This window comes from Kryptolebias marmoratus, linkage group LG16, assembly GCF_001649575.2.
Source record: "Kryptolebias marmoratus isolate JLee-2015 linkage group LG16, ASM164957v2, whole genome shotgun sequence".
NCBI lineage: Eukaryota > Metazoa > Chordata > Actinopteri > Cyprinodontiformes > Rivulidae > Kryptolebias > Kryptolebias marmoratus.
Window position 1 is genome coordinate 19,280,906 of NC_051445.1, and position 27,169 is coordinate 19,308,074.

A 27,169-nucleotide genomic window follows, 5' to 3' on the forward strand; every position below is an offset into this window, starting at 1 on the left:
GATTCCTGTTTTATTGATTGGAAAAGAAACTGGGCCAATCGTTACCTTGGCAGATGAAATCAGTATCTACATGGGCCGCAGCCAGGATCCAATAATAAATGGTATCAAGCAGCGATGAACATTTATCAAGGACGTTGTAAGTCTAGCTTCTCAATTTTCAGCTCCTTATATCTGAGCAGAACACATTAAAGGTGAAGTAATCTATACAGAAAACAGAAGTTTTATAATTTGACACAAAGAAGTTCTTTTTATTTGTTTTGCAGTTCAGGAGTGTTTAAAGTTTAAAGCTGATTGTTCACTTGATGAACGGCCATATAACAGATGCTGAGAAAGCTGAGAACGTAATTGAACAACTGCAGAGACTAGAGAATGTGTAACCTGAACATTACTACAAAATAAATGCAACAATCATACCTGCTTATTATGCACCGTGATGACAGGAAGGAATGAAACTGTCTAATGACAGTGTGAAACCAGCATAGTCAGTAGGAGAAGAAAAGAAAAAAAAAAAAAAAGTGAGACGAGAGAATGTTAGAAATGCCGCTGAGCCATGTGGCCAGAAAAATTCCCTGAGTGGAGCGTGATAAAGGCTTACCAACAGAAAACATCCGACTGGGACAAAGAGTTGACAGTGATCAGCAAGGTTACACAGGTAAGCTTACCATTCGGCTGCCTCTCTGATCAGAGGGGTGAGTTGGAGAAAACCGGCTGAGCATCTCCTCGATGTCTCTCAGAAGCAACTTGGCCTCTGACAACACTGCAGTAACAACCACACAGAAACTCCATAGCAGTGACCACCACTACAATCCCCCATTACATTTGGTATTTTTTAAACATATATAGATATACACACACACACACATATTAGGTCATATATGGAAAGGTGTTCAGTCGTACAAGAAAAACAAGTTTATAGAGAACAGACTGAAAGACGAAGAATTTCACTCATGGGGAAGTGAGCAAACGTCTTACCCTCTTGAGTCTTTGTGATCCAGATCTCAGATTCCTCTTCACGTGGCACGTCGCTCATCTTTACAGCTTCTTTAAGGGGGAAATATTCAAATGACCAATTATTTTATCAGTTGTTTTAACAGGACTTACCCTTAGAGCATTAGCAAAAACAGAATCCTAAAACACACACTGAAGTACACTCTTCAGCAGTTAAATAATTTTTCACTTTGGTTTTTAATCATACTGACTTACATATATTATAGTAACAAAATCAAGTTACACGTTCTGTTTAAAGTCTGTTGGACTGTATCTCTACACACAATGCTGTCTGCTTTTTAAATTTTGTTTGTAGATTTAGAAAATGTATAACTTTGAGGTTAGTATTATTATGATGTTTGTTAAACTTAGGCATTACAAGTTGGTCAGGAAATATATACAAAACAAGAAACTAAAATAGGTTAGTTAAATTTTAAATCATTAGCTGTAACAGTGGTCTCCAATCCTGGTCCTCGAGTGCCACCATCCTGCATGTTTTCCTTGTTTCCCTGCTCCAACACACCTGATTCAGTGGTTAAATGACCTCTTCATGTTCTGCAGAAGCCCGTTAATCACCCATTGATTCAAATCAGGTGTGTTGGAGCAGAGAAACAAGTAAAACATCCAGGATGGTGGCACTCGAGGACCAGGTTTGGAGACCACTGATATAAGTTCTCACGTTTTATGAGTTTTTTAATTTAATATTTTAAACCCATACATTTTTTTTAACATTTAAATTTCATGTCAGGAACTATTATAATATTGTTTTGGTTCATGCTAATGCGATAATGCTAACAGCTAGCTAGCTAATGTATATTTCACAACTCTTCTAAATATAAAGTGTTTGTTATTAAATATATTTACAATTACTTTTTGGTTAGAAATTAAATAAAACCCGATTATAATTCAAATTGAACAATGACTACGATAAACTCCCTAGCTTTGACTGAGATTTAACCATTAGGTAGCCATGAGTTATCAAAAATGTAGTTTTCTTTCCTTTCTTTCCCTCTCTCCCTAATGACTTGTATAAATTTATTCTATGAAACTGAGAATACTCGTAACATTTTTATTCGACTATTTCCACGAAATTTAAAGTGTAATTTTAGTCCTTCGCCTTACCACACGGCCTCCAGGACAAGCGCCCCGACTTTGCGCTTTTACTTTGAAAGGACTTCAGTCAAGTGACTCCCGGAAGTTTTTGTTTTCTCACCTGTCAGTTTGGAGCAGCAGGCACTGTGCGAGTGTCCAGCCTTCTCTGTCTCTGTCTTTCTCAAGGAAGCAGGGTTTCTTTTTTTTTTTTTTTTCGAGCATGAGTGGTAATCCTACGTGAGCAGTTGATATCTAATTGAGGACGGCACCCAACACGGTTGGTGGGAGACGAAAGTGAAACAACTGACTCATTTTTTCATTCACCTACTAGCCAAGCTTAGCTAGCTGTTATCACCATAACAGATCGATCTTTTTTATCACGTTTGCTAGCGATGCATATTATTTGTCCGTACATGTCATTATATTGTGATTGTATTATTTATTGCGTTATTTGTTCCGGACCCTATTTCGAAACTGTCTATAATGTTTTTAGTTGGTAGTCAGTGTTTACCAAAGCTAACATTATAACGTTAGCATCGTACATAAACGACACTCATAGACTGTTTACATCTCGGTTCGAGCTGCTGTTTCTTTCTGTCTTTGCCGAGTGAAAGTTCGTTTGTTTTTTTTTTTCTTTTGTCTAGAGCACCGAGTTGTCGGCTCCATTAAAGGAAGTCTGACAAAATGACGCCTCACTTCTCGTGTTTTAGTCGCGTTAACTTTCGGTTTCAGGAGTTGTTTGGGGTCGCTTTCGATTTATTTATTTATTCACTCCAAGGTGAGCTGCTCTACGGCTTATGTTTTGCTCGGCGCGTTTCTTCGACGCTGTTCTGACAACCCGTCCATTCCCAGTTCCTCAAATGTCTTAGCCTTTTTTTGTTTTTTTATTTTTACTTTAGGCAATTTGCCCCCTTTTGTGTTTGCTGCATCACTGCACGCTGACATCACGGCTGAAGTCTAAAAGGGTGTGGGGGTTTGCTCTGAGTGAAATGTCTGGTTTGGACTGTTTATGTCCCTTCTTGCTCATTTCCCCAAAGCAACAAGCCACACTGAGGTCCTTATGAAACAATCCTCTTTAACCTCTACCTGTAAAAAGCCAAAGTTTGTTTCAAAACAAGCGTGAATGTATTTTTCCTGATGTTTATGAGTGCAAGACAGCAGCCACAGACCCCATAGTCTTAGAGGAAATGATTTGACTTCATGTTGTTAGGAATTGGTATTTACTGTGCCATAAAACTAATTAATGTGATACCATTTGCAGACATAAATAAAGACACAGCATTCCTGGAAGGAAAGCATGTCACCCTCAGCATGACTTTTAAAAGAAGCTTTATTTTTAGAAATGACAGAGGTGCAGCAGTTTTATTCAACCCTTGAAAATAACAATATACGTGAGCTCAAGTGATTTGTTAGCACTTAGCATGTGAGATCTGTAAAGTCGAGGGAGTTACAGCCATTTTTAGTGTCTGCTAAGGTGAGCTGGTTGTGGAGGCCATCTTGAGTTTGTACAGTGACTACTTTCTGAGAGCGTCGTTATAATCTGTTCAGTGGTTCATGAGATATTTTGCTAATAGACAAACAGGGTTGACGCCAATACGTAATGCTAAACGTTTAAGCAAAGACGTTGATCAATGTGTAGCACTCTGATTATGTGTCAGAGATGATGCTCGGCTACTACTAAACCAAATTTGAGTTTAATATTTCTGTGTTGACCATTCTAAATTGGGTTGACGCCAAAGGTTATTGGGTTGTAGATCTATATCCAATTATTACTTTCTGAAAGTTTCATTAGTCCATTCAGTGGTTCAATAGATATTTTGCTAACAGACACAGTTGACTAAAATAGTTAAGAGCAAAGTTTTAGAAACAGATCTCATGTGATCATTTAGCTCGAAGAGTATGGGTTGGGGTTGACTCTCGGCTAGGAACACGTCGGTTTTTAGCTCAGTATTTGTACAAGTGGCTGAGTCGTGGCTATTTTTGTGTTTGGCTAAGGCTGCAACTTTCTGAAAGTCTCGTCAAAATCTGTCCTCTGGTTTTACGAGACATTTTGCAAGCGCCACGGACAAAAACACTATTGCCTGTTATGAACAGCGGGCGATAAAAAGACTCTTCGCCGTTAAAAAATAAATAAATAAACTGAACATCTTAATGTAATCCTCAGGTCTTCTCGGCTGCAGATTAGGCCTGCGCAGACATGGAACCCCTGGCAGTGGACGATGACATCTGCATCCTCAAACACGAGACGGCCTACACAGCCGCCGGTGAGAGCCCCGTGTCGGTGTGTGCCGGGGACGAGTCTGTTGCCTCCCACTTTGCCTTGGTCACAGCCTACGAGGACATCAAGAAGAGGCTACGAGACACGGAGCGAGAAAACACTTTGCTGAGGAAAAGGGTGAAGCAGCTGGAGGACAAGGTAGGCGAGTCAATGTAAACGGCACGAACTGTAGACAGGGAGGAAAATGCTAAAAGTTGGAGCTATATGTCTATAATTTATCAGTGTGTTCTCAGTTTTTATCCACTGCAGCTTTAAAGTAGTGAGATGAAAGTAACCTTTATACTAACTGCATTCCAATGAACTTACAATAATCTTTTTCACACTTTTTTTTTTTTTTGTTCCTCTGCAGCTTTTCAGGCCGGAGGCTCCTCCATCGGAGGGTCCCCATTATGTAAACAAGGCCTTCAGTGCTTACCGGGGAATCTATATAGAGAAGGAGGACCTGCAGATGGAGCTGAATAAACTGGTGCTTTTTTATCTCGTCACAAACCTAACGTTAGACCACGGGTGTTAAACTCCAGGCCTCGAGGGCCGCTGTCCAGGAGGTTTGGGGGGTTTTCTGCTCCAACACACCTGATTCAAATGGTTTAATTACCTCCTCACCAAATCATCAAGTTGTCCAGGAGCATAGCAACAAGTCATTCATTTAAACCAGGTGTTTTAAGGCAAGAACATGTCTAAAACATGCAGGAGAGCGGCCCCCGAGGAACGAAGTTTGACACCCCCGCGTTAGACAGAGTTGGTTTAGTGCATTGGTATGGATGTTGACTTTTCTTCCGTCTTCTTCTCCATTTTGTTTTTTGTTTTTTGTCAGAAAAAAGAGAAGAGTGAGAGCGAGAGGTGGCTGACGGAGCAGCTCCAAGCCAAAGAGTTGGAGCTGCTTCAGCTGAGGACAGAGCTGGAGACCTCCCAAGGTACAGGTAGAGCACACAGGTCTGACTTCGAGTCCGTGTAACAGCTGAGGACAGTTCAAATGCTACATTACCACTGCAAAATGTTTTATGCAACGACAAATCACATGTGATCACATACTATACACCTTTGGTCACTTTTAGAAAAGACGTATAGACATGTTTGTAAGCACAGCAAAAGAAACCGTCATCTTCCATGAGGTAACATGATAGATGTTTGAACTACGCTCACCCTTTTAGGCAAATCGGTGCTGTTCATGTCAAAAGTCACAGTACGACGACGCCAACAGAACCAGATTAGGTGCTAGACTGGACACACTGTTCCTAATGTTAAAAAAATAATTCAGATTTCTTTTAAGGGAGGTTTTGCAGAGTTGTTATCAGTAATCAATATCTAGCCTGCAGTAGAAGTTGCTGAAAGCAGTTTTCTCAGCGGAGATGAGCTAACAGAGAATCACAGCGAGGCCAGATGCTGACTGCTGTCTTCTTAAAATGACTCGGTCTCAGAAATGTCATGGCAGCTCATGCGAAGGCTGTTTTCTGAGTCTGTACATCGTCGTCAATCTTGCATTTAATAATTCTTCACGTGAAAGACTGTGACTATTTACACTGAAGAGGGAGGCAGTTTGCAGTCCGTTAACAGTCATGATCCGTGTGAAATGCTTGTTGCGAAACAAAACGTGTTTATTGCAACCTGTTGCAAAATAAATAAAACAAAATACATTTTCCTTACTTTCCATCGGACAGTTTCAGTTTCTCGCCTAGTTACGCTTACGTAAACAATCTCATGTTTCACATGGATCGTTAACAGCAACAGACCACGGTTGACTCGATCTTTAGTGTAAATAATTATCTGATGCACACATGACAGCGGTGTAAATGATTATTAAAAAAAAGGGTTCATGTGAAACAGTGAGGGAACTTCTGCCTGATATTCCAAACTGATGACACTCTGAGTGATTTCTGCTGCAGGTAAGATACTGAATACTGATAACAGCTCTGCAGAACACCTTCAAAAGCTTTTATTAGAGGGTTTAAAGAATTATAGGAAATCATGCATCAGTGGAAGTTATCTCAGGATTTGATCTGAAACTTATCAACATCTAAAACAATACATTTGTAATACATGTATGAAACGTTTTTCAAATTAAAGACTATTAAAAAATATTTTATTAAAAAAAATGAGGTTTTATGTTGATCTGCCCTTTGTTTGTTTGTACTCCTAGTCATGAAGAGCCTGAACAACCCTCTGGACTCCTGGCAGGTGGAGAGGGCCGACACGGAGCTCCAGATCCTCAAGCTGCAGGAGGAGATCGAGAGGGTGACGCTGGAGAACGATCGACTGCTGGAGACCAGCAAAGTGAGTGAGGCGGGGCGATGGAGAGGGGAAACAACAAGAAGAAGATGAGTCACTAAACAGAACGAGCGCAGCTAAAGCAGGAGGGCTGTAAAGCAAATAAAGAGGAAGAGGAGCAGAGAGGGAGTGGGCGTGGATGACAAAGGCAGAGGGGACAGAATTTAAAAGCTAACCGTTGAAAGGAAGAAAGAAACAACCTAGGCTCAGATTTGATTTGAAGAAGCCATGTTAAGTCGTGCCATACCAACCTGGAGTTACAACCAAATACAGAAAGCACGTGCAGTCTTTATTCTGTGTATCTGACCTCTGTTTCAGGAGGAATCCCACGGCCTCAACGGACCAAACTTGGACCAGACGTGTGATGCAAAGATTAGTTCGAGGTACAGTGCTTTTTGAATATCAATGAAGAATTACTGCTGGTCTAAACATTGTTTTTACATCATTACAAATCATTTATAGCTAAAGTATGGATGGAAAGTGTCAGGGTTCGCCTTCTTTCTACTGCTGTCCCCCTTTGTTTGTTCATTCTGACTGAGCCGAGGCGATGTGGCATTGAATCGGTGTGTGCTTTCAAGTATTGGGCCAAATTAGCTGACTGGTCGTAGCTGTGCATTCTGCCGTGCTGCTGCTGGATCAGACCCTCGTCGGCTCCCATCTGTAAATTCTGCCCACAGACCCCTACGAACAGGACGGCGGGGGTTGCAGCGAAGGTGCATCGGTCCCGCCGTGAACAACAGCTGTTGATATTTTTAGCAGGACGCTTCAAAAATACACATGCGGGAAATGGCAAGATTCCAAATGTCGGTTTAATGTTCAGATTTCAGCCTGATTCGAAACCTTCGAAAGGCAGTGCTCTCATGGTCACGTGAGTCAGGAAACATGTGTCCTGGGGGATCTGATCACACTTGGGCGGCTCAGACTGCCTTCAGCAGTGGTCCGGGACACTTGGGTTTTGTCTGCATTCACCCAGTAGTCTGAGAACAAACCCATCCATCCTAAAAACCATCCTGACCTGATGTGAGTCCACACAATCAGCTGAATTATCCAGCTAAAAGTTTTAATGAACCGATTGATATATTTCTTGCATTATATTAGTAAGTGGATTAACAGGATGCTGTATGGGTGATTTTGCCCATTTAGTGATGTTTTTTTTTTTTTTCAGATTCACCAGATTATAAATTGCTCCTGTTCTGTTAATCACACAACAGGAACCTGAACGCTGTTATGTTTCATATTCAGCTGTTTACCCAACGCTGCCAGCTGCCGGGTCACCGTCAGACGTTTTCCTGCACTGCTGAGTTTATTAAGTTCCAATCTTCAGTGTCTTTGTGCTGACACAGAGCTCTCTCAAGTCACAAATTGGTTTATGCTTCTTCACTTTTCCCCTATTGCACCTGTTAGGTTACATAATTAAGCTTGTCAAGAGTTGTGTGAATAACTCCACAGAGGCGTGACTTAGATGTATCTGAACTGTGCTCGTGTCAAAATAACGCCATTGTTCAGGTGACTGCACTTCCTTCGTGATGTCACAGGAACATCAGCAGAACCACTGATGTTCTGCTCGCCGCCCAGCTGACTGGGTCACGTGGCTGCGTGTTGATTTGCGTGTAGAGCAGGTAACTGAGATCTGAACGCAGGATTGGTTTTAGGGTCAGGTGCAAACGCTTCGTACTTAAAGCCGTCTGCTTCAGATCGAATCCACCAGGATCACATTTGATGGGATTTCATCTCCATTTTATTGAGCATGCAGAGTTTGTACAATTACGCTCTTCAGAGGTAGAACAGGTCTCAGTGTAAAGTTTAGGATTGTCCTAATTTAATTTCTGATTCAGATAAGTAAAACGTGTTCATCTTTCCGTTCTTGGTAAAAAGCAGAATTGTCCTTAAAACACATGTACTGTAATTAAAAAAGTACAAGAAACAACAGAACATAGGAGAGGCTTCAGGTTGGTTTTGTTTCTGAGTGATGTCACTATCAGTGGGCTTTCTCAGTTGTTCCTTATCACTCACCACTGAAGGCGAAAGAGCGATCATGTTTTTGCCCGGGTCTGTGTTCGTGTGTTTGTGGTGGTAGTAAAACATCTCATGAATCACTGAATGAATTTTATGAAAGTAATTATCGGGTTGATATTTACAACTAAATAATGTTTGGAGTAAGCCCGATTCAAAATGGCCACCACAGCAAAGTGATTTTAGCACAGAAACAGTTATAAGTTAACGCTATAATTAGCTTTAAAAAAAAAAGGTCAAATTGGGTGTGGTATAAGCGGAGTATTGCCCCCAACAGATACGGTGAGTGCACCTTTCATTGTTGGAGTCAACCTGCTTTTAGTAGCAAAAGTTTAATTTCAATGAAACACTCAGAGTAGTTATTGGCTTTACATGTACAACCGATTAACTTTTAGAGTCGACCTGTTCTCAGATGGTGACTGCACCTAATCGACCTCCACAGAAATGGTAATATGTAGGTGACTTTTACCTTTATTGAGCTAAAATCTGGTGTGGTAGTAGCTGACAGTGGTTGACAACCCATATTCCAAGCTCTAACAGTTCATCGCATGAGATTGCGCAAAATGTTGTTTTCAAAGTTTGACCAAAATGGCTATAACTCTTGATTTTTATTCGAAACTCTGTCATTAAGGGCAGCGGGTGATATGCATCCCTTCAAGGAATGCTAGGCCTTTAAGTCGTTTTTTTTGTTGTTGTTGTTTCGCTTCAACCTGTTTGGGTCTCCAGAGGGGCCTGGAGGTTTTTCCCATCAGTCACCAAACAGGAGGTGGATACACACAGGCTTCCTCCTATTGTGTTTTACAGAGGAGTGTACTTCTCTGTTTTGGCCACTAGATGGGGGTGCAGCTCATCACATTTTGCAGAACAGCCAAGAGACGCACAGAACCTCAAAGGCAACTCAGTTGTGTAAGATCAGGGGAGGGAAGAGCTAAAATATATATATATATATATATATATATATATATATATATTAATGTCCACGTCTTTGCCTTATGGACTTCCTTTTACCTGCTTGGTCTCCAAAATTTGATGTGTGAGTGCTAAACGGCAGAAAAAGGCACATTTTTCTTCCTTGCAGGTTTTCTTTTTAAGTTTGTTCTTTTTCATCAGGTGATAAACAAAAGTGTTGATAAGACTCTTTACCTGAGGTGTTGATTGGACAGTTTGCACATGTTTGTTGTTTGTTAAGGTAGCACCTTAATGTTAGTGATTGTTTCTAACCATGTTTTTTTATTTTATTTTATTTTTATTATTTTGTGATACGTGCAATATTACTGGCTCGGTTGTCAGCAGCTTGTGCTGTGAAGCGATTAAGCTCCACAGCTGCTCAGTCGACGTTGGTGCTAAATGTGTCAGCAAAGAGAAGCAAGTGATTTAGCAAAAGAAAATACAGTTAACACAGAGAGCGCACTCCAGCAGTAGCTCTGTCTAAGGATGAGTGAGTATGAGGCTTATTCGGTTATATTTTTTTATTGTTCGGATTCTGACAGTTTATATAGTATCATCAGCATGAAATCAAATTTTCTGAATTTAAAAACAGGACATTACTTTTGAAAATGTCCTTTTTTTTTAATAGCACTAGGTAAACGAGACCCTGTTGGTCATGTGGCTGTTTCAGAAGCATACGCTGTAAACTGAATGTCCTGTTCGTCTTTAGGGAGAAGAACATCCAGCAGACGTACAAGGCTTTGTGCTGCGAGGCCACTCGTCTTCAGTCGGAGCTGAAGCACCAGACGGGCCTGATTAGGAAACTCAGACCATTATTCAGTGAGACAAGACAAGGTGAGGGACCAAAGCACACACACACACAGAGAACAGTGGGTGAGCTCAGGATTGTCCATCTGTTTTACTTGTTTCATGTAAAACCATCCCGTGCTTATTTTTCTGTTTTAGTTCAGTTCAGTCATGTGATGTCTTTGCAGGTTTCCGTGTTCCCATAGATTTATAGGCACATGTTCATGCAGGGCACCTCAGAGAATAAAAATAATTTTAAAAAGGCTCCTAAAAGTAATTTACAGTTACTAATTTAATCAGATCTCCTGTATATCTAACCACAAAACATTAACACATTTAAATTTCATTTTCAGGTTAGTGCCACATTTATACTATAAGGTTTTCTGACCTGCTGAAACATTAAAACAAATCGAGCTCGGTTTGCTCCCAAAAATACTCGTAAATGTCAACAACTTCAGCCCTGTTTAAAGAGACTTACAAACACTTAAACACCTCCACATCTGTGTAAAAACCTCCATATCGTGGCAAGAGCGACAGTAAATAATCAAAAAGTAAGTGAAAGATGTTGTACAGTTATATGAAGTTATTTCTATTGAAGTGTTTTTAAACTGACAGAAAATTAAGTGATCAGACTTTTAAAAAAAAAGGTTACTACGGTTTCTGTTTAGGAAAAAAAACATCATTCTCGGTATAAAGATGGCAGCTTTTTGTTGCCGTTTGGATTATAACCATCAAACACTTTATTAAACGACATTATAAAAACAATTTATCCCTCCTTCCGTGGTTAGTTGTGATTACCTCTGCCGTGGAGTGTCAGGAGAGGAGACCTCGAGGTGAAAATTAAAACGACGCACAGCAAGAAAATAAACCTCCGCCTGTTTATTCTGCTGAATAGGAGAGTAATCCTGTGGCTCGGATGAGGCAGACGGAGTGAAACGGAGGGAAAGCAGTGGGAAGAGGAGAGGGCTAGAGAGGAGTGGGGAGTGTGCTATTTATTTATTCACTCTTTTCTGTGCATCTGTATTCTTCTAATGCTCCTCCTTTGGAATCACTTTTATTCAAATCCTAGACTCAGGAGACCTTCTCATGGAGGCATAGCGGGGAGGGATGGATGGATAGATGATGTGTGGATGGAGAGAGGTATGGTGAATCTTTCAAGAACAGAGACTCATTTAAACTTCAATCTTCTCACCCGTGGTGGCAATTTGATAGCAAAGCAATGACATCTGATTTGTGTATGGAAATAAAAAGAGTAGCTTTGCTTATGCAAAGAGGTTAGTATGATGACGCTTTGTAGGAAATATAGATTTTTAGATCATAAGGTTTTAGTCTGTGTGTTATTTTTACCTCAGAGCTATGGTTTTTTTCCTCTCATCACAAGGTTTTACACAAAGGGCCTAAATCTGCAATAGGAACAGATCTGCCATCATAGTCTCAGATAAACACTAGTTTCTTTCAGTTATCAAATTATTTATCCTTGCTAAAAGATTTGGGTAATGGCAGTAAAAAATTAAAAAATGTTTTCATGAACATGTTTCATCACATTTCTAGAAAATTAAATTAGAAGTATGCCACACCTGTCATGTTTTGTTGTGCTGTTTTTTTTTTTGTTTGTTTGTTTTTCTATCCATATGTTTTGCAGAAACCAGAATCATCTCTTGCTTTGCTTCCACTCGTCTCTCGTCCCTTTGTCCTCCTGCCTCTTGATCGTCTCCACATTTTCTCTCTCTAGCGTCTTCAACTGTCCCGATCCAGTGTTTGGATGACGTAGAAAAAACCAACAACCACCTCCCAGTCGCTCGCCCCCCCAGCGCCCCCCCGGTCCCCTCGTGCTCGGGCCGTCCTGGCCCCCCCGTCGTCGGCAGCCTCTCGGGCCCTCCTCTGCCAGACAGCCTGAGGGAGGACTGCTGGTACAACGGGCCCTGGCCCTCTCAGAGCTGCCTGATGGAGGCCCTGGTGGGCAGCGACGCCTGCTCCGTCGTGCTGCCCCCGCCCCCCCTGAACCAGGCTTCGCTGGACGACAGCTCGCGCTCCTTCCCCAGCCCGCCCAAGCCCAGCGACGCCATGTTCTGGGAGGGACACTCCGGTGCGTCCAACTCCTCCACCTCCATGGGAAACTTCACTCCCATGAGCCCTCCCAACACAGAGTGGACCAAGCCCTATTAAAGTCTGTGAGAAATGTGACGAGAAATAATTTGGTGGATTTTAAAGAAGCGAATGAAGGAATGGATAAAGTCTCTGACTCTGCCACATATTTACCACCTAACCTGCCTTAAGTTGATTAAACCGCTCATTAGTGGTTTACTAGACTGAACTGGAACTAATCGAGGCCAGGAGAGGCCTTTTTGAGGTAAAGGACTCATTTATCTGCTGTCTCTGCACGCCACATCAGTGAACATGTCTGACTCTGCAGAGAAAAAAGGCCGATGAGAGACCCGTAAAAGAATACATGTGTGTCCTTGCATGCACACGCGTCAGTGTGTGCAAGCATGCGAGTTAACAGTTTAAATTATGTGTGTGTTTGTGCAAATGTATGCACAGTGAACAGCGTGTCTGCGTTTGCAGATCAGCCTACCTGTATCTCTACGTCACCATATTAAACCTAATAGGGCTCAAAGGGCCTCTTCTCCGTATATCATGGCCACACATCAGTAGAGCCGCAACATAGTACAACAATTCCAAAGAAGGTGGGATGCTGTGTAACGGGTGAGCAAAGACTGAATGCAAGGATTTGCAAATGTTACAAACTCGTTTTTATCACAATGGAACATAGTAAACATGTCAAATGCTGAAACTAAGGAACTGTACCAGTCTTAGGGAAAAAAAAGAGAGAAATATCTATGGCAGCAACACCTCTCAAAAAACTTGGAACAGGTCCATATTTCCCTCTGTGAAGCATCTTCTCTCTTTTTTTAACATCAGTCTGTAAACGTCTGTAAACCGAGGAGAGCAGCTGCTGGAGTCTAAAGAGGGGGGTGTTGTCTCATTCTTATCTCATGTAGGATTCTAGCTGTTCAACAGTCCTGGATTTCCTTTTGTTGGATTTCCTGTTTCATGATGTGCAGAACCTTTTCAGCTGGCAGTAGGTCTGGATCGCAGGCAGACCAGTTCAGCATGCAGTACTTGGTTTAGGATCGTCTTGCTGAAACATGTAAGGCTTTCCCTGAAAAAGACATTACTTGGTTGGGACCATATGTTGTTCAGACACCTGTATATACTTTTCTGCATTAATGGTTTCTTTTCAAATGTTGTAGCTGCTCACGCTCTAAGTACCAATGCACCCCCATACCATCAGAGAGGCCGATTTTTAAACTGAGAGCTGATAACATGCTGAATGGTCCCTCTCCTCTTCAGTGCGGAGGATATGACGTCCATTGTTTTTAAAAAACGGTTTCAAGTTTACATCTGTGTGACCCCAGAACAGTTTTCCGCTTGGCCTTGTCTGGAGAAGATGGCAGCACTTCTGGATGGTGCTCATATATGGCTTCTTCTTTGCATGATAGAAAAATGGGTTTACAAACAGCGATTTGTTCAAGTGTTCCCGAGTCCATGCAGTGAGGCTCAGAACAGAATCAGATCCGTTTTTACTGCAGTGGCCCCCGAGGGCCCGGAGATCACAGCATCCAAGATTGACTTTCAGTCTTGTCCCTTGAGCTCAGAGGTTTCTCCAGCTTCTTGAAATCTTCGATGATATTGCGAACTGTAGATAACAGATATTCAAAGTCTGCTCTATTTTCTGTAGAGGAACATTATTTTGAAATTGTTATATTTTTAGACGCAGTTATTTGCAGCTGGGTGAACCTCTGCCCATCTTTACTTCTGAGACCTTCGACCGCTCTAAAATTGTGTATATTAATATGTTCCATTGTGAGTAAAACATTGGTTTATGAGATTTGGGAGTCTTTGCGTTTAAGTTTTGCACAACGTCCCAACTTTTTCAGAATTGGGGTTGTAGTAGATTTTTGTATAACTGTACCTCCTTGATGCCATTCTTTTTTACATTGGAATCAGTGTAAAGTGTATAAGGTATGTAGCCCCATGTTTGTCTCATGATCATGTGCAGGAGATGTGTTCGTATGACGATTTGATGTGTTTGTGCTTGTGCTGTGATGGAGGTGGTCAGAAAAGGAGCTTTAGGCTAATCTCGGGTTTTTGTTCAAGATCTTAACAGCAACCAAAATTAACTTTTATTTTTTATTTTTCTCCCCAAGCCCCTTTTTTGTTGAAGGCCTTACCCACGCTGAACACGTCACTTTGGAGATTTAGGTGTTTGGATTTTTTTGTGTGTGTGTGTGTGTGTGTGAATTAGAGACTGTGAGGAAGATCTGTGTTGCTCTGAAAACACCTTGCCTCCTTAAATCTGCCTTGTCTGTTTTCACACACCTGTTGTCAAATAGCATCGATTACGGGCTTTTCTTTATCCAGCCGTACTGTAAACGTACAGCTGTGCATGGTTAGGTATTTTACTTGGTCATAATATAAATTAAAGGCTCCCAAAAATGGCACCTATACACTCCCGTGTGTTTGTAAAACTCAATGACAGCTAAGACAAGATTTGTGAATATTTAGGCAGGTGTATGTAATCCCCGCTATGTGCCAATGTTGATTTTCCGGTAACCGAAAAAGGAGGAACTGCTTCAATATTTAAGTCGGATGATGAGTCTAAACTGATGTACAGACGCAAACGAGATAAAGAGAATGTGCATATCTGTATAAATGTAAATGGTGGGTTTCAGTACTTTGCCAAATGTGATTTTTGCACTCCATGGTTTCTTTTTTTTTTTCTCCCCTGATACCAAAACCTTTGATATGAGAGCAAGAGCTGTCTGCAGTGGTGGCAAAACGAAGAAACGTGAGCTGTGACTTCACAAATACGTGCACAAAGGCTTAGGGTTTGTTGAAACGATCGCTTTCATTTGCATTTTCTTCAATCTGTTCCATAGCTTCGGTCTTTTTGTTCTTAGTTTTAAAGAAACGTTATTTTACAGCAGTACTTTCATACTTCTGTAAAGGATTTGCAAACCAAAATGCAATGTACAGTAGATACGGATTATATTTTAGACCTACTGCACTTCAGACTGTTTGTAAATATGATTCAATAAATAAATGAATGAAAGGTAGCAACTGTTTGTTTCTCTGGTATCAGCTGCAATCATTAGCATACAGTTACAACGAGGAAAAAAAACAAAACTGGAGAAATAGCAGAATCATTCAGCGCTCACTAAATGCCAAGATGTGTTGAAGAAGCTAAAACTTCACTGTTAAACCTAACAGGCTGGCTGATTGCAAAAGTCTAACTGAAAGCTAAAAGTAGCAGAAGAAGACAAAAATAGAGCAATGCTGAAACAGATTTTTTTTGTGTGTTTGAAGGAATTGAAGAGATCTCAGTATATTTCTATAGTGAAAATATTTCTAAATAATGGTAAATATTTTTAAAAGTTTATAATTTACAAGAAAACAAAGTCACAGCAGCTATCTCCTGAAGGAGCTGCACATTAAGCTAAAAAAGGAACAAAGTATGCAGATGTAGATTGCAAAAACAAATAAATAAATAAAAGACAGGAAAAGTCTGAATGCTGACTTTGCATAAACAGGCATATTGCAAAAATTCATTCAGACATTTCCATTACTCACTAAAACACACTGAGAACAGTCACACCAAACTATAAACGCCTTAATTTTTTTGTTTATTTGTTTATTTTGATGCGGCAAGCAATTCTGTGTTGAACATTCGGTCCGTTTTTTGGGCCTGTTACACGTGATGTGGTCAAACTACTGCTCAATGATTTGCAACGTGGTGGAAAATAAATAACCAGAAGGGAGGATACGGGCAAGTGATGATATCACTGCGGGTAATAAACACCTAAATGTTTGCACAGCTAAATGTTTCCTGTTGTGGTTATAAGGTGTCGAGAACACCCAGTTAATAAAGACCTGACATCTTAAAGCAGCTGTTAAAGGACAATTCTGTTGAACAGGTTCACTTTAAATTACACAGTTTTAATTTTATTTCAGTTTAAACATCACCGTGGCAGAAAAAGGAAAAACAGAGGCCTCAGCCCTTCACCTGAACGTCGCTTAAAATAGACCATCTGATAGCCAGCTGGACTTTATTTATTTAAATTAAAGTAATGTATCCATCCTGCTGAAGCCTCAGAGCAGACTCTTCATGACCACTCGTGCTTTAATGATCAGGTTGTCCCTCGTGTTGAACCTGTGCCCCATGAAATCCAAAGTGCTGGAGTCTTCAGAAGGAAAGACTGGACAGCTGTATTCTTGCTATAGCCTAACTGCCTTTTTATTAAAGTGAGGTGAAAATAATTTTAATGCATCAAAAGTTTTAATTAGTAGCCACTCATGTGCACAAAAGAAATGTTGGTCATTCCACAGATTTTGTCATTTTTAAGCGAAACAAACTTTGTCGTACTTCTCCCCAGTTTCTCCTCAGTAAGTTTGAGTCTGCAGGAGGACATCTTAAACACACGTTGATTATTACATGCTGGTTGGAAGTCTCTGTTTCCTGTTCTTGGCCGGGATCCCTGTCCTCTCAAACTCCAGTTTCTCCTGAATGTAAAGCTGCTTGCACTCTTCGAAAAATGCTGGATCCTGGTAGCTGGTGGAGGACAGAAGGTGCGACATCGTTATTCTGATAACAGTCGTGTGATTTTTCCCGAGACGGACTTCCAGTAAAAGTTACTCATGGGGCAGAATGCAGGGAAATCCCACGTTAGACTGCAAGGGCTGCGTTTTGCAGAAAGAAGTGTAGAATACTCACTGTTGTGTCAGACATTCCTTCAGCGCCAAGTTCTCCTCTCGACACTTAAATGCCATGAGGAAACCAGAGTCTTTACAGCACTGGTTGAAGGCTGGATGAAGGAAAGGAAACAGTCAAGATTATTTATATAGCACTTCAGAAACAACAAAAGTACTGTACAGTAAAAGATTTCTCTAAACAAAGAGCAATAAAAGCAGATCTCAAAGCACAAACTGTGACACAGATAATACAGAATAGAACAAACTAAACAAAGTGGCAAAAACTTCCCATAAAACACTATGAATAAAATCAGTCCAACGCCAAGGACTAGATGTGAGTCTTTTATGGCACCTCAAAACTTTCAAAGCTCTGAGCAGGTCTTAGACAGGCCCCCTTCACACTGGATGACCACCACGCTTTTTTGCAACTCAGAACCTGGCTTCAGACAGTCATGATGCTACTACACTTCAAGCACTTGCCGAAGGTTATCCCCTGCTATTTTCTACGCCCTCGCGACGCTCTATACACCCACCCTGCCACAACTCTCTCGGACTAGGTCGAGGGTGCAGCTACAGGCGTCATATCTGCACTGGCTTGCTTCCATGATCGCGGTTGTAGCCTAGGAATGAGGCCAGTGTGGTCAGTCCTGCTTCTAATTCTCAATGACCGAACCGCACTGGTGTGCACAGAGCCCCCATCCTGGATACGCTGCCACCTCGCTCCTCCAAGCTCCACCCAGGACCCCGATGTGCAGCCGAAGACCTCGCCAAGACCCTGCAACGACCGTCATCCCTGTTCTGGCTGTTTATGTTGTTTACATCATAGTAGGGTCATCATCCAGTGTGAAGGAGGCCATTATTATTTAAATTATTTCTCAAAATAACAACAAAAGGCACAATCACCTCTACTTTGTCTTTAGATAATACAGCCAGATGTCGCGATTTGCAAACGGTCCCTAAACCCTCATTACGCACCCAGTGTTGTGCTGAATTTGTTTTTCCCTCTTTGATTCTGCAGCTCCACAACAAAAACAAAGCTCGGCTCAACACCTACAGCACAGGTTAGGCTCTACAGCTGGCAGTGGCCAGGATCCATACGGCTGGGACAAATCTGATCCAGGGCTCTGAAGCCTCTACAATCCAAAGACCTTCGCTCACTAAATAAAATGTGTCCAGAACCGCAAAATATGCTACAACTGTGATTATCACCTGTGGCCAGTGGGGGTGACTTTCTAAAACTAAATATATATCATGAATTGTAGCATTTATTGGTATTTTTACACTGATGCAGATTCTCAGTCATCCAGGACACGATGAATCCGAAATAAAAAGGTCAAAAGTTTCACTTCTCATCTTTAACTATTCAAAAAGCAGAGATTGTGGAAATCAAGCTTTTAAACTTGAGATGTTCTGTAAACTCGATTCACATGCAGATTACCCTCACTCTCCTCACAATAGAGGCTCGTTAGGGTCTCCAGGTGTTTGCCTGGATTTTCTCCATTTGTGGGCCAGACTCATCTGCATTTGAATCTAGTTTACAGAACATGTCAGCTTTAAAAGCTTGATTTCCACATCCTCTGCTTTTTGGTAGTTTTACAATTTACAACAAAAGACCATAATCATGTAAAGAAGGAGAAAAAAAACATATCTAATAGTTTATATCCTGTATTGATAAAAAAAAATAAAAGGTTGAACTGTGCAGGCCTTTTGTTAACACGTGAACAAAAGTGACTTTATTAAGTCACTTTATTTCTAATAACAGAAGGACAACTTGGAAAAATGCGTCAGAGCCACACACCTCGTTACACATGCAGGATCCTCAATGGAAGGTGTGGAAGACAGAGTCTTCACCTTGTTAGCAAGCTCTTTCTCAGGGCTTTAATTAAAAGCTCTGCCCTTCCGTCTTATCAGTGGCATCAGTATGGTTATCACACAGACCCTTTCATCAGGATTCACATGTAAAGAGAGGAAGAAAAACTGCAAAACCAATTTAGAGAAGCAGAAGAGTGCGACTAATCTAATCAAGCGACGCTTCATCCCCGTCTTAAGCCCAGAGGGTTGTCTCTGTGACCGCACTAAGACGAACCTACGAGGCCAGCGGATGTGGCTGGAAAGAAAAGTGTGATGGCACCTTCACTTCAGACTGGTGGGTTTGCCATTTTAAGATTTAAAGAAGTGAAGTGTGGCAGTTAGAGGAAAGCAGAAACAAGAGGTCTCAACATTTAGAGATATTTAGAGTTTTAAAAAACAAAAACAGACTGTGTGAGCAACTTAAATATAAACAAAAGGCCTAGCCTTCCTTAAAAGAAATGCATATCACCCGCCGCCTTTAATGCGTTTCAGACTGAGATCATCTGTGTGGAGAAGTGGTGCAGTTATAGTTATTTTAGTGAAAACTGTCAGCTACTACCACAGCAAACTTTAGCTGAATATCTGTAAAATGTACTGACCTAAAGCCATTTTTGTGTTAGCTAATGACAACTATTTGTGGCAGCCATCTTAAATATGGTTGACTCTAAAAGTTAACCAGTTGAACATCTGTTTCATTAAAATTTGTTAAGGGCAAGGACAAACAAACACAGACACGCACACAGGCAGAAACATAATCGCTTCATCTTCACTGACAGGTGATAATGATCCAAACACAAAATTCAGGACTTAAAGAAGGATTTAAGTAGTTTTTTTAAAAAAACATTGAATTTAAACTCTTTCCCTCATCTTTTCCTTGATTCTGATCAGAAGCAGACCCAGTAGATTCAGTTCAGAACCAAAAGCAGAACAGCTGTAATGTATGGAAGACGATTATTTAGCATGCAGGTTGCTCAAATGGATTCTGAAAGACACGAGAACGAACTGAAATGAATCGTTAGCACGGCGTGAACCATGTCAAGCAGAGCTAGAAGGAGGATATCTGCGAGTCGGTGGAAGCCGTTTGAACTCTACAGCTTACAGCACAGAACTGTGACCTCCACAGGGGCACATATGCAGAGACACCTAACACAGGAAAACATACTTATAGACTTAAGTTTTTCACTTTTTTTTCTCCCCCCCCTTTGTAAAACTCTAACACAGACACACACACACAGCACGAGAAGGCGGAGGATGAAGGTGTGAAAATGAGTGGGATGAAAAGGTTGTAATATGATGGGGGTTTCCACTACGCACTCAGCCACTATCTGTCCCATCACCTCAGCCTGCATGTTCACGGACAGTATGCGTCTTTGTCTTTTTATGTGTGTGTGTGTGTGTTTTCTTTAAAAAAAACATGTTTGACTTTATAGAGAAACATTACATCTCAACAGGCAGAAGAACCGAACGGCGATGTCAGAAACTGTAACCAACGTAAAAGCTGTTGGATGATGTTAAAAAGAATTCAGCAACATCCAAAACTTCACTGTCAGCGTCGCACATTTAGCTCAATGTTAGCTACAAATACAACCACAAAACAAGGTCGACTCAGTGACATCTCTGTAGACTCTTTAAACTAAACAGATGATTCTTAGCGTATGAATTTCAACCTTAACTGCTAACATTAGATTGAATTCATTCATCTACACTAGTCTGGATATCAGGTAATGTTGACAAGCCAAAAGGAAACATGAGTTTCATTTGTTCAGTGAACTGATCTGCACATTAAAGGACAATGTCAGAGTTAATTAAAACTTCTCCAGTGCAGGGTAAAAAGTTTAGGAGTTTTCTGTCTCAACCTAAACAGCAGCGAGTAAAACCCGAATCTGCTGTCCTGCATGTTCACAAGAACGTGCAACTTCGGTAGCATCAACCAGATGAAAAGCCATGCGACGTTGCTTGGCTGTGTGGAAGGTAACAAACTGGTCGGTTTTGTTTAGACTTCACAAACTCGTTAGCAAACGTCGCCTGTAGCGAGGAAGAACAGAATTCTTTGTTAGCCTAAAAAGATCTGCAATAAACCATGTTTCCTCACACCGAGTCAGAGTCCTATGAAGGCCTGTTCATAGTTAGATATCAGAGTGAGGCAAATGTCAACACTACACACACGATGGGGACCATCGATGCCAACTGTAGATTCACATCGACTCCACAGATAAAGGCAGTAGGTAGTGTTTCTATATTTGCGTATATGAAGATCCTTAGTGCAATTAAGCCATCATCAAAGGTGCTAACACAATACTTAATGAACCACTATACAAACTTTAATAAAATGTGCATTAAGTAATTATTGGACGTACGTCTATAACTGATCAACCCAATTCAAGATGGCTCCCATGGATACACCTAGATATAGTCTGAGCTCTAACAGACTGCACAGGACCGTTGTTTAAAATTGTGCCATTAAATATTTGGAGCTAACGCTGCCTATCTGGTACCAAAGTTTTTCATGAGCTACTGGACATATTTTAATTAACTTTTCAAGAAATAATTATTTTCTTGAAAGTTCCCTCTACAACTGTTTACTGTTTACCTCCTGAAGCCGGTCCAATTCAAGAAGGCCGCCACAATCAACCTTAGCAACGTTAAAATGGCTGTAACTCAGGTCATTTGACAGATATCGGGTTAAAATTTGGCACGCTAGTTGCTGAGAGTCATTGACAACACATGCTCCGAACGTGACATCTCACAATACTGCATGTTATTTTTAAGGTTTGACCAAAACGTTGATTTGCTCAAAAAGATGATCTCAGTTTAAAACTCGGGCGTGAAAGACAGTGGGTGATAAACATTCCTTCTAGGAATGCTAGGGCTTTAATTTAATGTTTGTTTGTTCTTTTTCCAAAATAGTCCAAACACAGACACAGTTAAAGACTTCCCTCATCTCGCAACAGCACCTACTTTGAGGTAAAAACAAAACTATGTTCATCTTTAGTTTCTGCCGTGCAGTCCTCGACTTTCTCTAAAGCAACAAGAAATTTATAGTTCGGCTCCAATATATTTTGGTGCCAAATATGTTCCTAATCTTTCAAGTAAAAATGTTTACGTAAATAAATTATGTTGAAGAGACTTTAGAGTGGAAAGGTGAGAATCCTGGGCCTCACACACACCTTCAACTCTGTCTGCACAGCGCTCCTTGGCTTTCTCCCTCATGATCTTGGGGATGAGTACATCCGTCTCCACATGCCTCAGGTGGACTTCCTCTAAAGAGGAGGGGGGGAAAGGGAAACATTAACCCACACATCAATAAACACCGCTGTTAACTGTTCAATAAGAGACAAACTTGGGCTCCGCTGTGTTGTTAATGTATCCATGCAGGTGCGATGCCCGACCAGTCTGAGCAAAATTAAATAGGGTAACTAAATGTAACCTTTTCAGGTCGACAGAGGCATTTTTAATCTATATATGTGTGCATTACGTTGCTACACCTAACTTCTAACAGGTATTATCATCCAGATAACGTTAGTGTAGCCACGAGCTGTTTACTTATTTATTGGCTAGCGACCTCGCTAACATGAAGATATGCTTATAAAGACACCGCGAAACACTTTGGAGATATTTAATGTTTAATACCTGTCTTTGTTGCCTCCATTATCGTGGAGCTTCTCAAAACATTACAAAACAGAGCCAATGTGACCTAGCTCGCTAACGTTCAAAAGACTTCCGCTGACGTAGAGGGGGAGGGGCCTGAAAAGACTACAAATCCCAGAGGCACACACGAGGACCCAACCGTCACCGTGTGTCACGTCGCTTACGTTACTAGTAATTAAATAAATAAATAACTAGGCAAAAACAGATATTTACAAACGTATTTAAATGTGAAAAATGCGATTCTTAAATTTAATTTAATAACTTTTATTTGTTTACTATATATTGTGTATTTAGATAAACCCCTCAATGCAGCACAACACAAGATGTCATATTTGCGGCAAATAAATAATATGTTTATACACAACTTTAACTATTGTTAAGACTAACTAAGTGTGGAATCAACTTGTTAAATCACATTATGAAGTTGTTATTCATGGGGAGCTCCTGATAGTGGGTCTCTCTTTTACTATCTTTAATTAAACCTTTTCTAGCCTATAGGATTAACTTCTGGAGTCAACCCAATTCGAGATGATTTTAAAAAACACAAAAAGTGCTAAAACTTAGTCAGTTTTACAGTTATTCAACTAAGAGTACTAACAGATTGCGCAAGATATTTTTATGTCAACAGTGTATGTGTGTTAGCAAAATATCTAATGTACCACTAAATGGATTTTATGAAACTTTCATAAAATAATCATTGGCTGTATCTTTACAACCAATTATAATTTGGAGTTAATCTAATTCAAGATGCCAGCTACAGCTAATCAATAATACTCTACACAAAATGGCTATAACTCAGTCCATCCATCCATTCATCCATCCGTCCATCCATCCATCCATCCGTCCATCCAACCAACCCAGACCTCGAATATAAAACACAAAGAAAACACAAAACATGTTTGTTTTTGTTTTTTAATAAGTAAAAATCAGCATTGACTTTTTTGAGCACAAATAATTTATTTTTAATAAATACATTTTAGTTTAAGCCAAAGTTTAACTGTGTTTTTGGCTGTGGGTGTTTTGTTTGTTTGTTTGTTTTTACCTGAAGCAGCCAGACTACATTTAACTTATCCTTTTTTTTGTTTTTACCAACAGCGACATTTACCAGCTCCTCGTGGGTTATCCCAAGGCATTTCCAGGCCAGAGAGGATACATAATCCCTCTAATGCAGGGGTAGGCAACCCTGGTCCTTAACCACTGAATCATGTGTGTTGGAGCAGGGAAAGAAGTAACACATGCATGATAGTGGCTCTCAAGGACCAGGGTTGCCTACCCCTGCTCTAGTGAGCTCTGGGTCTTCCCCGAGGTCTCTTTCTGTGGGATATGCCAGAAAAACTCAAAAAATGAGGCCTCCAGGAGGCATCCTAATCAGATGCCTGAACCACCTCAACTGACTCATTTTGATGCAAAGGAGCAGCGGCTCTTCGAGCTCCCTCTAGATAAAGGAGCTCCTTGCCTTATTTCGAAGGCTGAGCCCAGCCACCCTATGAAGGAAGCTCATTGCAGCAGCTTGTATCCGGGATCTCGTTCTCATGATCCAAGCCTCATGATCTTAGGTGAGGGTTGGAATATAGATGGACCAGTAAATCAAGAGCTTTGCCTTCGGCTCAACTCTTTCTTTACTACGACTGATCGAAGCAACGCCCTCATTACTGCAGACGAGGCCCCAATCCGTCCATCCATCTCCTGCTCCATCCTACCATCACTCATGAACAAGACTCCCAGATACTCATTCCTAGCCTGGAGGGAGCATTCTACTCGTTTTTAGTTGAGAACCATAGCCTCAGACTTAGAGGAGCTGACTCTCACTAACTCAGTCAAATTTACAGATATTGAGCAACACACTCTGAGCATGACATCTTGGGATTTTGCAGTTGCATATAATGTTATTTTCAAAGTTTGACCAAAATGGCTACAACTGTCATTTCTCAACATAAGATAATCTTAGTCTCAAATTCTGCTTTGAAAAGCAGCCAGTGATATGCATTCCTTCTAAGGCCTTCAGTTTTATCTGGTAATAGCCAATAAAAAATGACTGCATCACACATTTTTATTTATAAAAGTTATCATTCGGTCATGAAAAGTCATATATGTCAGGATTTGGGTTTTGTTTGAGTTATTCTTTAAGTTTCTTTCGTATTGGATTTGTTGTCTTCATGTTTAGTTTTGTCTTTGTTAGTGTGAAAATTGGTGCACAGTTCAAAGAAATCTGTTCTTTGGCTCACAAGGTGAAAATGCAGCAAAATCCTCCTGAAAGAAAGTCGACCTCCAGCCACAAAGGATCAGACCCTAAACCACAGACTGCATGCAGAGTTCAGCGAACCTGACCACAGTCAGCTGTGTGTCTGGATCCCATGTACAGCACCTCCACCTGTTCAATCAAAGAGACAGGTACACACACTGAAGCACAAGACAGTCTTCACACATTATGTTCTATAGGCTACATTAAGAAACAGGTGTAAACTATCCACCTCCACATTCAAACCACACACACACCTTGCACCTGGTGTGCCCTGACAACTCACACACTCACACACACCACCACCTCCATCACCAGAGGCGAAGTAGTGAATCTGTGAGTTGTCTGCCCGAAGCTTTCACAGCTCGCTGACCTTACACTGCTGAACTTGCCGTTCTCCTCTGTGGAGGAAGGGGTTCCTTTTATCTGCGAATCAAAGGGCAGAAAGAGCAAAAGGATGATTTCTAAGAGCAGAAAACAAAGACTTTTTTTTAAAAAAAACAGACCACAAGTCATCTCTTGTATGCACTTTTGTTATTCGCACGAGACTCAGACACATACACGTGTGTCTCTTCAGGTTCAGTCAGCAAACTCTTCTGCATGCCTCCTCACACCAGGTGGGCGCCTACAGATCAAGATCTCTCTCTCTTAAAAAAGAAGCAGAATCAGAACCTTTATTAACATGTCACATTCTGTCAATAAGACACAATTACAGAAATGGATTGATCATAAAAAAACACCTAGCCTTCCTTTCTTGTAGGAACGCATTGTCACAGCTCCATCTGTTCCTGCCACGCCTCTTGCCACAGTCACATAACTTTCCACAGTTCCACAGTTCTAGTCACGCCCATGTTGCCATGCCCACACAATTAGCCTCATCTGTTTCACCTGTTCCTGTCTCTTTAAATACCCACAGCTCACACACCTCAGTGCCAGATTATTGAAAGCCACCAAGCAAGTAGATGTCCAGCGTACTCCTCTCGTCCATGCCTGATCTTGACCTTTGCCTGTCCCTCGACCATCGTCTCTTGCCTGATTCTGCTCTGGACTCTGATCTCCCGTTACCGACCTTGCTTCGTACACCTGGACCTCGCTTTTTGGATTCTCCCCGTCTGGATTTGGCTTCGGAACTCTGACCTACCGGTAACGACCTCACGCCTGGACTTGGACTTTCCCTCTCGCCTCAGCCCCTTTCAGACCTGCCGGTCTGCAACGCAAAACCCAGCTAGAGTGGACTTACCAGTTCCGGTTCTGCCACTAGCCGATCACGTGAGTGAGTCGATCAAAGACTTTGAGCTTACTTCCAATCTCCTGGCAATAAAATCCTTAAAACTTTGTTGTGTCGCTGTGAGTTTGAGTTCTGCCAAGCCTCGCCTTGTCACACATAGCATTTGCCGCCTTTCATGCCAGAGTTTTAGACCCTGTTTACGCGTAAACAATCTTCTGCAAAGGTTATCCATTTTCTGATGCTGATTGTGAAAACTTTGAACGTGCACACGGCAGCGTTGCAATCTCATTTACTGTTAGACAAGATCACAAAAAACATGTTGAATCCTCTTTAGTCTCCATGCCAGGTCACTAGCAGGCACTGTGATTTTTGTACCCTATCTCAGCAACACGCATGCAACCACTCCCGTCCTCGGCATTAAAACAAATACAGGGAATGTGAGAGATGTGTCTCCGCCGACCCAAGAGATGGTGTAACACATGTTCTGTGTCAGAAGCTCTGAACTGAAAAGTTTGAGCAGCACAAACGGCATCCCCCATTTTTACTGTTATTCATCTATTCGCACAAGACCGAAAAAAAACTATTCACTGCAGCAGGTGCATGATTTCACACAGGTGTGTTTTCCAAAAACATCCACTCTGAGCTTTTCTTATTCTGAGAAAGGCCGAAGTTTTAGCTGTTTGTCAAACCTTGTAAATAACATTATGCACAACCTCATGTGATACTGTGAGATCTGACAAGATGTCATAGTGCTCAGAGAATCTGAGGATATTCTGTGTTACTACCACATCAGATTTTAGCTCAATATCTGAGTTATAGATATTTTTGTGCTTGAGGTTGATTTGCTCTGGCAGCCATCTTGAATTAGGTTGACTGTCAGTGAACCAGCTTTAGATGTGCATTCATTAATTAGTTTCTAAGAGTTTCAATAAAATCTGTCCAGCCGTTCATCAGCTGTTTTGTTAACAGAGAAACGGGGTTAATGCCAACAGTTAATGACGAAGTTTAAGGAAAATGATCACACCATGTAGTGCTCGGAGTATCTGTTGGGGACGATTCTTAACTACCACCACACCAAATG

At 41.1% G+C, this 27,169-nt stretch overlaps 2 protein-coding genes across 4 annotated transcripts; one reads left to right on the forward strand and one right to left on the reverse strand.

The window, feature by feature from the left end:
• Nucleotides 1-1,603: 1,603 nt before the first annotated feature.
• On the forward strand, nt 1,604-15,489 carry azi2 (5-azacytidine induced 2). Of its 3 annotated transcripts, none has more exons than XM_017410027.3 (8): nt 1,604-1,637; nt 4,244-4,495; nt 4,707-4,823; nt 5,172-5,277; nt 6,495-6,628; nt 6,941-7,005; nt 10,293-10,417; nt 12,102-15,489. In XM_017410027.3, the coding sequence occupies exons 2-8, from the start codon at nt 4,277-4,279 to the stop codon at nt 12,533-12,535; spliced, it is 1,200 nt and encodes a 399-aa protein (XP_017265516.1). In that variant the 5' UTR covers nt 1,604-1,637; nt 4,244-4,276; the 3' UTR covers nt 12,536-15,489. The 3 variants fall into 3 exon arrangements, with proteins under 3 accessions (XP_017265516.1, XP_017265515.1, XP_017265517.1); XM_017410026.3 differs by lacking the exon at nt 1,604-1,637 and adding an exon at nt 2,193-2,356; XM_017410028.3 differs by lacking the exon at nt 1,604-1,637 and adding an exon at nt 2,194-2,356 and having other exon boundaries at nt 5,172-5,271.
• A 558-nt stretch (nt 15,490-16,047) lies between these two features.
• cmc1 (C-x(9)-C motif containing 1) lies at nt 16,048-22,731 on the reverse strand. The gene is made up of 4 exons (XM_017409827.3): nt 22,604-22,731; nt 22,141-22,233; nt 17,145-17,235; nt 16,048-16,982 (listed from the first exon to the last, which is right to left on the reverse strand). The coding sequence occupies exons 1-4, from the start codon at nt 22,620-22,622 to the stop codon at nt 16,862-16,864; spliced, it is 324 nt and encodes a 107-aa protein (XP_017265316.1). The 5' UTR covers nt 22,623-22,731; the 3' UTR covers nt 16,048-16,861.
• Nucleotides 22,732-27,169: the final 4,438 nt, after the last annotated feature.